Below are 14,389 nucleotides of genomic sequence, written 5' to 3' on the forward strand. Positions count from 1 at the left end.
CAGATGTTTTTTCGCCAAAGAAGCAAATATGTTTATTGATTCCATACGAGGACTTTCTCACGTCTGCACATTAGAGGTCTCCAAGGCGATGGCTGTGAAAATCAGACCTTTTGGGCGACGCCAAGAATCAGGCATATTGTCGGACAGGCCCGGGCAGACACTATTTTGGATTCTGTCTGCGCCCCGCCCCTCCCTGCGTGGAAGAACTGTCGGAAGGGGGCGGAGCCCTGAGGCTGATTGATGGAGGCAGGTTCCTGCGCGGTGCGCTTGCGCAGAGCGGACGCGCACGTGTTCTTACCCTGGTGTTGGCTGGCCGTGGAGATGGCGGAGATGGAGACTCAGAACGCCGGTGCCCAGGACGGCTTTACCCAGGTCACCCGCAAGGGTGGCCGGCGGGCGAAGAAGCGACGGGCTGAGCAGCTGTCCTCCGCGGGCGAGGAAGGAGGCGCCGGGCGCATGGACACAGAGGCGAGCCGGCCAGCCAAGAGGCCTGTCTTCCCTCCCCTGGCCGGGGACGGATTCCTGGTACTGGTGGCGGGGACCCGGGGACCGGAGTAAATGAAGCAGGGCCGGGCCGGGTCAGGATGGTGGTCTCCCGGCATGATGGAGCCGGGCGGGCGGTGGGGGGGGGGGTCTCCGGCTTGAGTTCTCAGGGAAAGTGGCTCTGGGAAGGGGAAGTGTTTTCTGTGGGTCGGCTGTCATTTTACCACTCCAGACATCTCTGGAGGTGTTGTTTGTTTATTGCAGAGCGGGAAAGAAGAAACACGGAAGATTTCAGTCCCAGCTAATAGATACACACCCCTAAAAGAAAACTGGATGAAGATATTTACTCCTATTGTAGAACATTTGGGACTTCAGATACGCTTTAACTTGAAATCAAGAAACGTAGAAATCAGAGTAAGAAATGTCAGCCATTTCCGAATATACTGTTTTCTCACCTACAGGGGTAGAAAGGCATGATCGGGTTTTCCTTAATAGAACTTATTCTGTTAAATGGTTTTCTTTGATTTTTTTTTAATATAGCGTGAGTTGGAACTTACCAGATACCTTCACAATATGCATTCAACACAAATTTTAAATTAATTCCTAAATGGATCCTGAAATTGTATCAAAATGCTAGCGGTGGTTGTGCATTTCAATAATGTTCTGTGCTGACTTGAAGAAAAGTAGTTAGACTGGTATACACAGAAGTAGTTAAATTATAAATGTAAGTACTTGGCTGCAGTACAGGTGCTACATATTTTCACGGTATTCTTTTTTGTCAGTCATGGGGCCTGTCTGGGCCTGGGCACTGTCCCTCAGCTCTTCAGCTCAAAGCTGGCACTCTACCACTTGAGCCACAGCACCATTTCCAGCCTTTTCTGCTTATCTGGTGCTGAGGAAGCAAACCCAGGGCCTTATGCATCCAAGGCAAGCACTCTACCACTGAGCCACCAGCCCCTCACGGTATTCTTATGAGGAGAAAATATGTGTTACTTGAGAAAAAATAGAAATTATTTTGTATATATACACTTTCTTTGTTTTTCATTCTGTAGTGTCAGTCAACTAGTTAGGTATTTAAAATTGATCTTGAACTTCCTTTTCTGGGTGTCAATTTTGTGCCAGAATTTTTTACTTCAATTTATTGTTCGCCTTTGTGAGGATTCTTAGGTCATCATCAGGATTCCTGTGGGCCTACATCCTACTGGAACACATAAACACTACACTTAAGTGGTTGGCAAAGTTTAAAAAACACAGGATATGACATTAAAACCTCTCTTTGCTTTCAAGTGGCTTTTTGGTGGTACTTCCAATATCAGCCTTCTGAGTAACTAGGATTACCACTGGGATTCATCTCAGTTTGGGTTCTCAGCATCTATTGATTCTGCCATTAATTAAAATCACTTATTAAAATTTGATTACTTTTTTTTTTAAACAGACTTGTAAGGAAACCAAGGATGTTAGTGCTCTGACAAAAGCAGCTGATTTTGTGAAGGCCTTTATTCTTGGGTTTCAAGTGGAGGTAAGTAATTCTGTAATACTGAACGTGAGGACTTAAAAAATATTATATGTGGACATTTCAGTGAGTTGACCATTTCAAAGCGCTGAATCTTTTATTACCAGTTTCGTGTATTTTTTGTTGTACAGTGCTTTCTGTGTCACACGTTCTCAGGTGTCTTTAAGTGCAAGTATCTTCACAGAGCTTTTGTATTTTAGGATGCACTTGCCCTCATCAGGCTGGATGATCTCTTTCTAGAGACTTTTGAAATTACAGATGGTGAGCATGCAGTAGTCTTCTGTGAACAACTTCTTTTTGGGTTGCTGACTTTGTATTGTTTTGTGATTTCAGTTTCCTAATACATATTGCTGTGTACACTTTTTTTTTAAAAATGTGTTGTTTGTATGGGAAGTTTAGGTAGTGATTAAACCTTCTGTGGAATGGGTGGCATTGAAGTAGCTTCCATTGGGTGGAATGGAATAGCATGCTACCTGAGGTCTTGCTTTTCTTCTTTAGTTAAGCCCCTCAAAGGAGACCATCTGTCAAGGGCAATAGGAAGAATCGCTGGCAAAGGAGGAAAAACCAAATTCACCATAGAGAACGTGACACGGACACGGATAGTTTTGGCTGATGTGTAAGTATAGTTGATCTCTAGTTAGTTTTTAAAAAAAACCTAACAATTGTTTATATATAATACTCCTGCTAACTTATTGGAAGTATGCAGCCAAAATAAAGACCAGCCTTGAAAGAGGATTACATTATCAAGAAAATTTCACTAATTGTAGTTTTGTTTAACTTAGCAATAAAAAATGTTTATGTTGTATGTGAAGATTAGTAATATATAGGCTTGAGAGGAGGGTAAGGGTGTTAGAAATGAATTTGAGATTGTCCCTCTTTGAAACTGCTCCTGACCATGTTTGCAACAACTCTGCCAGGTTGGGGCCTAGAACTCATATAATGCTATGACGTTGAAAAATGAAACAGGTGACTCAGAGACCAAGGGATCTGCTTGTAACTGAATCCAGAAATGATTTTATTAGAATTGATCCATTTACATGTATACATGTAAATTTGTATAGTATGATTTATCTTTCTTTTGCTCTAAACTGAGGGGCACAGTATTTAGATCTAAATTCTTTTTTTCTCTTTGTACCAGTCCTAGGGCTTGAACTCAGGGCCTGAGCCATGTTCCTGAGCTTCTTTTTCTCAATATTGGCTCTCTGCCTCTTAGCAACAGTGCCCCTTTTGGCTTTTTCTGAGTAGTTTATTAAAGATAAGAGTCTCATGAACTTTCCTGCCCAGTCTGGCTTTGAACCACGATACTCAATCTCAGCCTCCTGAGTAGCTAGGATTACAAGTGTGAGCTGCCAGCACCCAACTACCTCTAAATTTTTTATACTTGAAGGACAACTATAAGACTATATTGAAGGCCCTCTATCTGAAGCTATATTACCGTATTTAAGTTGGAAATTTGGAGTAACATGATTTGCTAATGAAGTTATGGGTAGACATGATGTACTACCTATATTTATAAATTCATAAATCTGTCTTAAAGTTTGCTAATTAAACCAGTTTTTAAAACATTTTGTTTTAGAATAATTCATATACAGTAAAATTTGCCTAAGTATTCAGTTGAATAAGTTGGCTAACCCGAAATACCACTCCATAGTCCCTAAAAGTTCCCCGTGTCCTTTTTATTTTATTTTTTTGGTGGTCCTGGGGATTGAACTCAGCCTCACAAGTGCTCTGCCATTTAAGCCTGCAACCCTTTTGCTTTTAGTTAATTTTTCAAATAAAGTCTGACCCTAGCTTGTCCTAGGCTGGCCTAGAATCTATATCCTTCTACTTTCTCAGTGGTTGGAATTACAACTGCATTACCCTGTCAGGCCCACGTGCACCTTTTTTATTTATTGTTTAATGTTGATTTTGGGGGCTTGAACTCAGGACCTGGGCATTGTCCCTGAGTCTTTTTTTTTCCCCTCAAGACTAGTAACTTACCACTTTGAGCCACAGCTCCATTTTCCCATGTGCACCTCCCTAGGCAACCACTGCTCACCATCACTCTGATCTTCCTTTTCTAGAAATTCAGATAGATGGAAATACGCAGTATGTAGGTTTTGATGTCTGACTTCTTTGATTAGCATATTGTTTTGAATTTCTCTATTTTATTGGTGTGCTGGTCATTCTTTTTTTCAGCGCAAGTCTGGGGCTTACTCAGGGCCTGAGCACTGTTCCTGAGCTTTTTTGTTAAGGCTAGCGCTCTATATCTTGAACCACAGCTCTACTTCCAGTTTTTGGTGGTGGTTTAGGGATTTTGCTGCCCGGGCTGTCTTCAAACTGCAATCCTCAGATCTTAGTTTCCTGAGTAGCTGGGATTATAGACATGAGCCACCAGCACTCAGCTCCAATGATTACTTTTTGTTGCCAAGTATTATTCTATTATATATTGAACTTTTTTTCTTTTTCTTTTTTTTTTTTTGGCTAGTCCTGGGACTTGAGCTTCTTTTCGCTCAAGGCTAGCACTCTACCACTTGAGCAGCAATACCACTTCTGGCTTTTTCTATTTATGTGGTACTAAGGAATCGAATCTGGGGCTTGATACATGCTAGGCAAGCACTATACCACTGAGCCATATTCCTAGCCCCACATATTGAACTTTCTATCTTTAGTCACAGTTATTGGATATGTGGATTGTTTCATTTGGGAGCCATTATGAATCATGTTGCTGAGAAGTTATTTTTTGTATCATTTGTAGTTTACAATTACAAGAAATTTGATGAAATTAAAGAAGTGTACTATCTTGTAATTTTTGCTATATATAATCTAATTGGGAATCCACATGTTGAACAATTTATATTAATTATGAAGTGATCATAAGGTGGGCTACTATGTACTTATAAATAGTGTGACAATCAGTTACTTATAATCTTGCAAAATATAGTACAATGTGAGCAAAATAGAAAAGTAAAATAATTTTCTCAATATATTTAGAATACAAAAGGGTAAATAATGTGCCTTGAGGTTTTTTGTATACAATAGACCTCTGGTATTAAACAGGTACAGGATTCCAAGGAGGCTGCCATCAAGGAAGAAATGAATGCTCAGGATATAGAGTTCAATATGTAAATTATTCAAATTTACCTGTACAATATGTGCAGTACATATGAGCATCTATAACTTGAAACCACATAGAATCAGTACATTCCTCTTACAAAAAATTACTGTTGTACACAGTAATACTGCTCACCAAAAACTAGATATTTTTTTCCTTCTCTTTACTACTGTTGATGCTAGATCCATAACACTATTCAACTTCCACTAACAACATGTCATCTTTGAACAAATCCAAAGTTTTCAATTTAATCACTTCAAGTAAGCACATTAACTTTTCCTTTGCTTTTTAGGGAGGAATATTTCCACACAATTAAGGGCAGGGAAATAGGAGATCACTATATTAAGCAAGATTTAAAGTGATGCTAATGCCAGACAGTCGAGAGTTCTTTCTTAGCTGAGCTATATACTGTATGCACAGAAATTAATTTTTTGTTGTTTTTGAAGTTCCTTTTGGGTTTTTTTAAATTGAAGTTGGTCAAAATCATTTAATTACCTGACAAGGCGAGTTTACTGAATTTCTTCCCAGCTGTTGCTCCATCACTTTGTCTTTTAGTAGCAAAGCTATTTCACATTTGTTGTGACTATTTCCTCATCCATCATGCTGCATTTTAGTTTATTTTTAGCAAAGTGAGACACGCACAGTTTGAAAGGCCAGTTATGTATGCTGTCTACCTTTATTTCACCCTCACCCTGAAGAGCCAGTTTCCTCTCTCTTAATTTTAAGAAATTATTTATCTTGAGCCAGGGACAGTTGGTGCATACCTGGGTATCAGCTCCTTGAGTGGCTAAGGCCAGAGGATCAAAAGTTCAAGACAAGCCTAGACAACATAGCATACTCTATCTCAAAAATAAAATAATATTTTCAAGTATCTTATTAACCTACAGCTTTTCAAGTTTTAGATTCAGTGGTGATTTTTTTTTAATTGTAAAAGATAAAGATTTAGATTTTTTTTTTTTTTTGGCAGTCCTGGAGCTTGAACTCAGTGGCTAGTGCTTTCTTGCTCAAGGTTAGCACCCATAACTTGAGCCACAGTTCTCTTTCCCGCTTTTTGTTGTTGTTGTAGTTAATTGCAGATAGGAGTCTGACTTTCCTACCAGGGCTGGCTTCAGCGATCCTCAGAACTTAGACTCTTGATTAGCCAGGATTACAAGCACAGCCTCTTGATTAGCCACAAGCATGAGCCACTGGCACCCAGCTGCGTAGAGCTTTTTATCTCCTTTTACTGGTGTTAAAAACACTCAGCTTTCTTTCACATCAGCTTATTCCTCCCCAGCACTACCTCACAACAGGAACAAGTAGCTGAACAGGTGAAATTCTGTGATCTCTTTCTTCTGCATCTTTATATTCTCTTGAGGAAATGAATCTGTTGTTGTTAGTTTCCAGTGCGCTAATGAAATAAAGATTTGTACATCTTCTGTATCTCCTTTTGATATATTTGGATGCATGAGATGTTTTATAAAGCTCTCCTGGAGCATTTGTTCTAAAAAACACCTCTACTATCTTATCCTTGTGCCTGCTTTCCCTATTTTACCTTTGCCCATTTGCTATTAGAATCCCTCATTCTAAGCCGGGTGCGCGTGGCTAAGGCCTGTAATCTTAGCTACTCAGAAGACTGAGATCTGAGGATTGCAGGTCAAAGCCAGCCCGGGCAGGAAAGTCGTGAAACTCTCATCTCCAATAAGCCACTAGAAAACCAGAAGTGGTGCTGTAGCTCAAGTGGTAGAGCACTCGCCTTGAGCTGAAGAGCTGAGGGACAGCACTCAAGCCCAGAGTTCAAGCCCCATAACCAACAACAACAACAACAAAAATCCCTCATTATTCTAGAGCTGAGGTTCCCCTCCTGCTGAGTTAGATCCAGTTTTCTTGAGACTGTGGGTCTGCAGAGTTTGTTCCTGCTTATCCATCTGCTTTCTTCCTTCCTGAAACTTAGTACTATCATCATCTCCTTCTTCCTTCTGGGTTTTTATCATAACTGTCATTTTGGTGATAAGAGCAAGGAAACAGCAGATCACTAAGCAAGATTTAAATTTATGACAATGCCAGAGAGCCTGAAGTAGTACTTGTATGTTCAATCTATCTGCAGGTTTGGAGGGAAGGAAGAATGTGAAGGTATGCCAAGCTGAGAATATGTCTGGCACCATGAGGAGGCCTATGGCTTCATGTACTGTGCTGGAATAAGTCAGTGGACAAGAAATAATGGGCCATGTAGTAACATAGGAACTTTGACGTTTTATCTGAGTCAGGGGAGGTCGTTGGGTGATTGTGAGCTGGAGAGGGGAGGCAGGATGTGGGAATGAGAGGCCATCAAGATTGAGTATGTCAGTAGGTTAGAGGTCCTGGAGGAGTTGAAGGACTTGGCTATTGATGGATTAGGTAGCATGAAGTGGAATAACAGTATAGGAGGAAGACTGGGATGTTTGAAATTCAAATTATGGAGGGGTTGCAGCTTTTGGTAGTGACCAAGACTAGAATGTGAAATTAGGCTTGAAAATAGGATGGAAAACAAGATCCAGTGTGTGTATAAAAGATGTCAAAGACCCAAGAGGCTAGTGTATTGGAATTGTTATCCCAGGGATACTGAAATTATCAGGCATTGTGATGGGAGTAGTCAACGCCAGTGAGCATGGAGCTGACATCTTTCAGGATGATTTGTGGGAGTGGCGGAGCACCCAAGCAAGATGAAGTAGTAGGCACTGTGGTCTTATGAGAGCAATCGAAAGCTAAATGCTTTTAGAATTGTGAATGGTCTAGGAGTAGCATGAGGAGTCAAGAAGGTCCTTGCTTCACTCCAGTTAGTGATGTGTGTGGTTCATGGAGAAAACTGATCGCAATAAGGTTGGTTTTAGTGAAAGCACAGTGATTGGAATTTTAATGGAATTTGAAGAGGTGGAAGATAAAGCCCAACAAATACTGTAGAATGGAAATAGTTGGTAAGATAGTCTCTAAAAAGCAAAATCCTGCCATAAACCTCTGTCATCCCAGCTGCTCGGAGCAAAGGCAGGAGGCTCGAGGCCAGCTTAGACAAACTAGGAGATGTCACCTCAAAAAGACAAATAAAAGAGCTGGGCATATGGTTCAAATGGCGGAGAGGTCCTGGTTCATTCCCTCCCCCCCACCACCACTACCACCAGTACTTAAAAGTGCTACCAATCTTACTTGAGTCATTCAGTATAGAAATTATCACAGGGGGCTGGGAAGGTGACTCAGTGTTAGCGTGCTTGCCTTGCATGCATGAGGCCCTGGGTTCGATTTCCTCAGCACCACATAAGCAAAAAGAAAAAAGCTGGAAGTGGTGCTGTGGCTCAAGTGGTAGAGTGCTAGCCTTGAGCTGAAGAGCTGAGGGACAGCGCCCAGGCCCAGAGTTCAGGCCCCATGACCGGACCCCCCCCCCCCCGAAAAAAAAAAAAAAGAAAGAAAGAAATTATCACAGGGATGATCCTTCCAATACTGAAGCAATTTGGTTAATTTTTATCAAGTTGTTGAAACGTGCTATAATTTATGTACAATTTTGCTCACAGTTCTAGGGTGGCTAGTTATGTAGTCTTAAATGGGTTTCTTGATTTCTGTATCTGCATCTCCCCCCACCTCCCACCTTTGTGCTGGATTGGAGAGCTTCATGTGTATTTCTTTCATTTTAAAAGTGATTTTACAGTATTTAGAGTTCTGCAGCCATTATCTCTGCCTTTGTTTCAGAGTCTAATTTTCTGGAGTTTTTAGATTTCAGGATTTAGTAAGGAAATGTACTTGTGGCTAATTTGACTCACTTCATCACTTTCAGGAAAGTTCACATCCTTGGATCTTTCCAAAACATCAAAATGGCAAGAACTGCCATTTGCAATCTCATCCTGGGTAATAATTTTCATTACATCTGTTTTATTCTCTGTGTGTCTGTGTGTCTGTCTTTGTCTTGGCCTATCTTATCTGGAAAGAATGGGGAATTGAGGAAACTCAAGCTACATTTGCAAAGCAGTGTAGGGTAATGTTAAAGATACCCAGCAGAAGTCCTTGGTAGTTAGCAAATGTGGGCCTAGAGGAAAATTCAGAAATTCTTTGCTTAGATCCTATTTATCCAAGAAAATTAGTTATATTGCTTAAATCACTGCTGCTTTCCCCTGAGAAGTGTACAGAAACTCCAGAACAGCAAGAATATCATATCCTATTTCACAAAAAAGGAAAGCTTGCTGGGCAGCTGCCTTTTTCACTGAGCCATGTATCTGGGGTATAGGACTGCAGCAGCAAACTTGGATTGTCCTCTAGTGCCCAGAGCTGACTTCTTTTTGAAATATTTTGACAATATGTATGTGTGTGTGTGTGTATAAATTACTTTTTTCTTTTAACAGGAAATCCTCCATCAAAGGTTTACGGCAATATTCGAGCTGTGGCTAGCAGATCAGCAGACCGATTTTGATTTCATATCAGAAACTTTTTATCTTTGGACTTCAAAGAAAAAAGCCCAGTGAAGCTGGGGCTAAAGTGGTAGAGAGTTAGCTTTGAGCAAAAAAGCTCAGGGACAGTGCCCAGGCCCTGAGTTCAAGCCCCAGGACCAACAACAAAAGCCCTGGCGTTCTGCAAATGTCCATACAAAACCATGTGGAGAATGTTTCAGTCACTTTTAAGCTTGGGTCCCTTCCTCCATTCTCAGTCAGAAGCATAAACAGAAAGAGAAGGTTTAGGAGTATTCACATTCAACAGCTTATAGAATAAACATCAAATCGAATACGATTATACATTAAGTATAATTTAACATGTTTCTCACTTTAAATCTCATGTAGATTTGCAGTTTAAAATCCTCCCATTTATAGCAAACTTCTTGTTTAAATCTTTCTTATGAACTTTGAAGCTTATAAATTTGTAAACAGTTGTGCCCTGTAAATTGTAATTTAAAGAATTGTCTCAGGAAACTTAGGAAGCATAACCTTAGTTAATTCCAACATTAGGTGAATATTATATAATCAGGTCATAAGCAGAAGCTTTGGCTATGAACCAACCAGTAAGTACTGATCATTGCGCTTATTTCTTTGTAAAATGGAAGACTTTGTATTGTAATGTTGATAGGAGGAAAGGTTTATTTTTTAAATAAGTATTCATGAAAGTACTCACACATTACAAATGTTGGGTATATTTCTCCTCATGACTAGTGCCTGCCTATTTAAATATGTGATTATTTTTAGAATGGAAGAAATCAAGCTTATTAAATGTGATTTGATACTGTATTCTCTTGTACATCTTAAAAACCCTAATCAAACTTTTAATAATGGGAGTTTCAAGAAAATTCAGAAGAACTAAATGAAAAAAAGTACTTTTTTAATAAGCCTCTGCTTCCTCTACATTAGTGACATGTGTTACTGTCCCAAGCTGTTTTGTACATTGCATGGGATTAGGTATACTTACACACTGTAAGGTCCTCCACGGGATGGCGAGGTAGGCTCCTCCCTTGTTGGCTAAGTCTCCACCCAGTACCTATGGCACCTAGGTCACTGGCACACCTGGAAGTCACATCATCTGGTGTGGCCACACCTTCCCTCACCTTCTCCCTGCCCTTTCCCTACTTAAACCCAGGTCTGACCTCGGCCCACCCATTTTGGCCATGCCTTTGCACCATGCAGTGGGGGCTAGCAGTTTGTTAAACTTCTCTTCCTGCCTGAATACTGCAGGTTCTCCTCTATCTGCTACCTAATTAAACCTACCTACTTTACACATACCAACTGCAAATCCAACTGAAAATCACTGAAAATAGCTCTCCAAAGAAGTGACTTCACTTTGGCAACACAACAGTATGGGGAGAGTGTATAATGTTGCTGAATTCTTTTACTAATGTTGAAATGTGGAATGTGCTATGACTTATTCTGGATTCAGTAGCACTGGCCCATTGCCACTCTGCAGAGAAAGATGCATTCAAAATCATGATGGCTCAATATTAGTATATGCTTTTTTGTGACATGAGATCCACAGGATCTCATCTAATTGGGTTTTCAAAGCAGTTGTGCTAAAGTGAACCACTGCTAGGTAAGTAAATGTTTTGGGTTGATTTCTAAGAAACTTAGGCAGACCATAATATTGAGGAAGGAAGTCTGGGTTCTCTGTCAAGGGGAAATAATGTTTGGTTATTGACTGAATTTACTCTCTTGAAGATGTATTAAAACTATAATTAATTTGCCCTTCTCTGAGGAAGTAATACTTTGAAAGGAAGACAGAAAACAAGGGATTTGACTAATTCCTGGAAGGGAATGAATGGAGAAGGAACAGAGGTAACAAATTGAACTGTAGCACACTGGTAGTTCTTAACCATCGGTATTAATCACTTCTTTAAACCCTTGTGGCAAGTCACTAAACTAGTGTCACAATCATGCTTTTGTGTCTGCCTGATCCTCTGGAAACTCAACTCCTGACATATCAGCTTACGTATTAATACACTGTCTTGGGAATAGGCATGCAAGAGGAGTGCTTTCATACATGGCTATGGGAGGAGACAAAATTGCCTCATTATTCCAGGTCTAGCCTCCAACTCATGCTCCCTATGTCGTCATGGGAGGGAAGAAAGTGTCAAGTGCAAGGGAGACCTAATTTTCCTGGTAAGAGTTGTGCTAGCCATGTTAAGATGGAACACAATCATTACTGTTAAGTATACAGTGACAACAGACAAAACACTACAACTTGGAAGATCCTTATATTGTGCAAACACTGATTACTTATTTGATTGAAGAATAGTCCTCTGGAGGTTTGAGAGAGCAAGAACTCACCAATCTTACCTGGTTAATGACCATGGAAGCAAACATATCCTAGTACTATTGAGCATCTTGTTTTGAGCCATTTGTTATTTCTTCACAATAATGTCAAGTCCCTTTGCCTGTATTTTAATGTTTTGTTGCTGTTGAGTCTTGGTTCTTTATATGTAATCTGAATGTCAACGCCTCATCAGAACATGGCAAGTATTTTTTCCCACTCCTGTAGCTACTTCACTCTGGTGTCTTACAGACTGTTAAAAACAGGTAAACCAGAGCTGAGGCTTAAGTGCATTTTTCTTAAGCTTATCCTACCATACACTCTACCATACTCTTAAGGAGCCACAGAAGCCAAGGCATTTGTGTATAGCATTGTGTGTGGCGCAGAATCTCAATACAGATGTTCTGGGTGTAAAACATCCCCAAATCCTGTAACTCATTTGGGCAAGGGCTATTATTGGGCATGTGTCAAATCCTTATTATAATGTTGGAGTTGGAAATGGATTCTACATTTATTCAACTTAAGTGTCAAGAAATAGTGACAGTACTGAAAAGCATAAAACCCACAGCCGAAGTCAGGTGTGGTTAGTCCCAAGTACATTGGAGACTGAGGCAGGTAAATTAAAAGTTCAAGGTCTGCTTGATCTACACAGTAAGACTCATGTCTCAAAGTATATACAAATGTAAATAAGGTCACAGATACACAAGTTGGGCTACCTATTCACTTATTAAATACTGAGCAAACAAAAGCTAGGTAATATTGAGAAGAATTGGGAACCATCACTGAAAAAAGATAACTACTTAGGTGTATCTTTTGTTTATAACTAGGAGAAACAAAACATAAGCCAATATTAGAAAAGGACAAATGCTAGAGAAAACAATGCAGTAAAGGAGACCCAAGTGTATTAGTATCTAAAGGCAGCCATGAGAGATCATGTTGAGCCCTGGACATAACCTGAACTATGGACTAAAGGCATTAAGTGTGGAAATCAGAATAAAGCCGCCTCAAAACAAACTAGGCACTGGTGGCTCATTGCCCTCTAGCTACTGAGAAGACAAGATCTGGAGGATCATGGTTCACAGCCAGCCCAGGCATAAAAGTCCACAACTCCAAAATGAACAATAAACAAGAAAAACTGTCTGGATGCTGGGTGCCAGTGGTTCAAAGCAGGAAAGTTCCTGACACTCTTAGCTCCAATTAACTATTGAAAAGCCAGGAGTGGAGCTATTGCTCAAGTGGTAGAGCACTAGCCCTGAGCACACGCATGCCCAGAGTTCAAGTCCTGGGACTGGCGTGTGTGTGTGTGCGCGCGCGCATGCATACACACACACACACACACACAGGAGGCATTATGGAAATGGCAAGTGCTAGCCAGCAAGCAAGAGAAGTTAAGAATAAGGACTGGAGTACAAACCCCAGTCCAGCCAAAAGAAAAATTATAGACCATTATAACTAAGCACTTTTGGGGCACATAGCCTAAGGAGTTTAGAACAATGTGAGATACCTGCATACTCAATTTATTCTGTCTTTGTCACAATAGCCAGTTTCAGCTGAACTGGCCAACAAGTGATGAATGGATAAAGATATGGTATGTACATACCATGGGAAATAGCCATAAAGGAAAATGCAGTGGTTTTCAGTAAAATGGGTGAAACTGAAGACTGCAGTAAGTTAAACCAAGCTCAAAGCCAAATTGTTTTCCTTCATCTGGAATCTAGACCTAAAAGATATACATAAGATATACATACATTCATATACATGTGTGTATTACAATGCTTCATTGTAAGACTTATGTGGAACAAGAGACAGGAAACCGAATGAGGGAGGACATATAACTGGAATGTATGTTGTCCATTTAGCAGGCATTAGGAATCTCATTGAAAGCTGAAAGCATGATAGAAGCAAACAGAACAGTATGTCAGTCTGCCTATAATATATATGCATATCTGAAACATGGTAAAACCCGTGTACATTCACTGAAGTAATGGAAACATCAATGACAGGAAAATAAATCAGGCTCTTGGGCAGGTATCAGTAGAAGGTGGGGAGAATTATCAATGAAGCCTTCCTTGAACAATTAATAATGTTCATTTTAAAAATCAGGCACAGCTGCCCACTGGCACATTTGCCATCCTTAGCTATGTGAGAAGAGTGTTCCTCGCTGTACTTCTAGGCCAGCCAGAATAGTTGCACATGCCTGTTATACTAGGTAGGGCAAGCAGCCTGAAGTGAGTGGACTGAAGTCCAGGTGCAAGCCTGGGCAAGAAAAAACCATCTCAAAAGTTGCCAGTCAGGGTTGGAGTGAGCCTCAGTTGGTACAGCACTAGGCCTATAAGCAAAAGCAGCAAGTACCAAGTTCAAGTCCCTGTCTTGGACCTAAAACAAACAAAAAAGGCACAGCTGGGCACCAGTGGTTCATGTCTGTATATCCTTGCTACTCAGGAAGTTGAGGTATGAAAATCTTGGATCAAAGACAACCAGACAAAAACCGGTAATACGACACTTCTCTAGCCAGCAAAAGCCAGAACTGGAGGCATAGTTCAAGTGTTAAGAGTGCCAGCCCTGAACCAAAA

At 40.5% G+C, this 14,389-nt stretch overlaps 1 protein-coding gene across 1 annotated transcript; it reads left to right on the forward strand.

Moving 5' to 3' along the window:
- The first annotated feature begins 289 nt into the window (after positions 1-289).
- Pno1 (partner of NOB1 homolog (S. cerevisiae)) lies at positions 290-10,404 on the forward strand. The gene is made up of 7 exons (XM_013022585.1): positions 290-525; positions 748-897; positions 1,919-2,002; positions 2,197-2,257; positions 2,495-2,612; positions 8,872-8,942; positions 9,434-10,404. The coding sequence occupies exons 1-7, from the start codon at positions 322-324 to the stop codon at positions 9,499-9,501; spliced, it is 756 nt and encodes a 251-aa protein (XP_012878039.1). The 5' UTR covers positions 290-321; the 3' UTR covers positions 9,502-10,404.
- The last annotated feature ends 3,985 nt before the right edge of the window (positions 10,405-14,389 follow it).

This window comes from Dipodomys ordii, unplaced genomic scaffold, assembly GCF_000151885.1.
Source record: "Dipodomys ordii isolate 6190 unplaced genomic scaffold, Dord_2.0 Scaffold63, whole genome shotgun sequence".
In the NCBI taxonomy this organism is placed as follows: Eukaryota; Metazoa; Chordata; class Mammalia; order Rodentia; family Heteromyidae; genus Dipodomys; species Dipodomys ordii.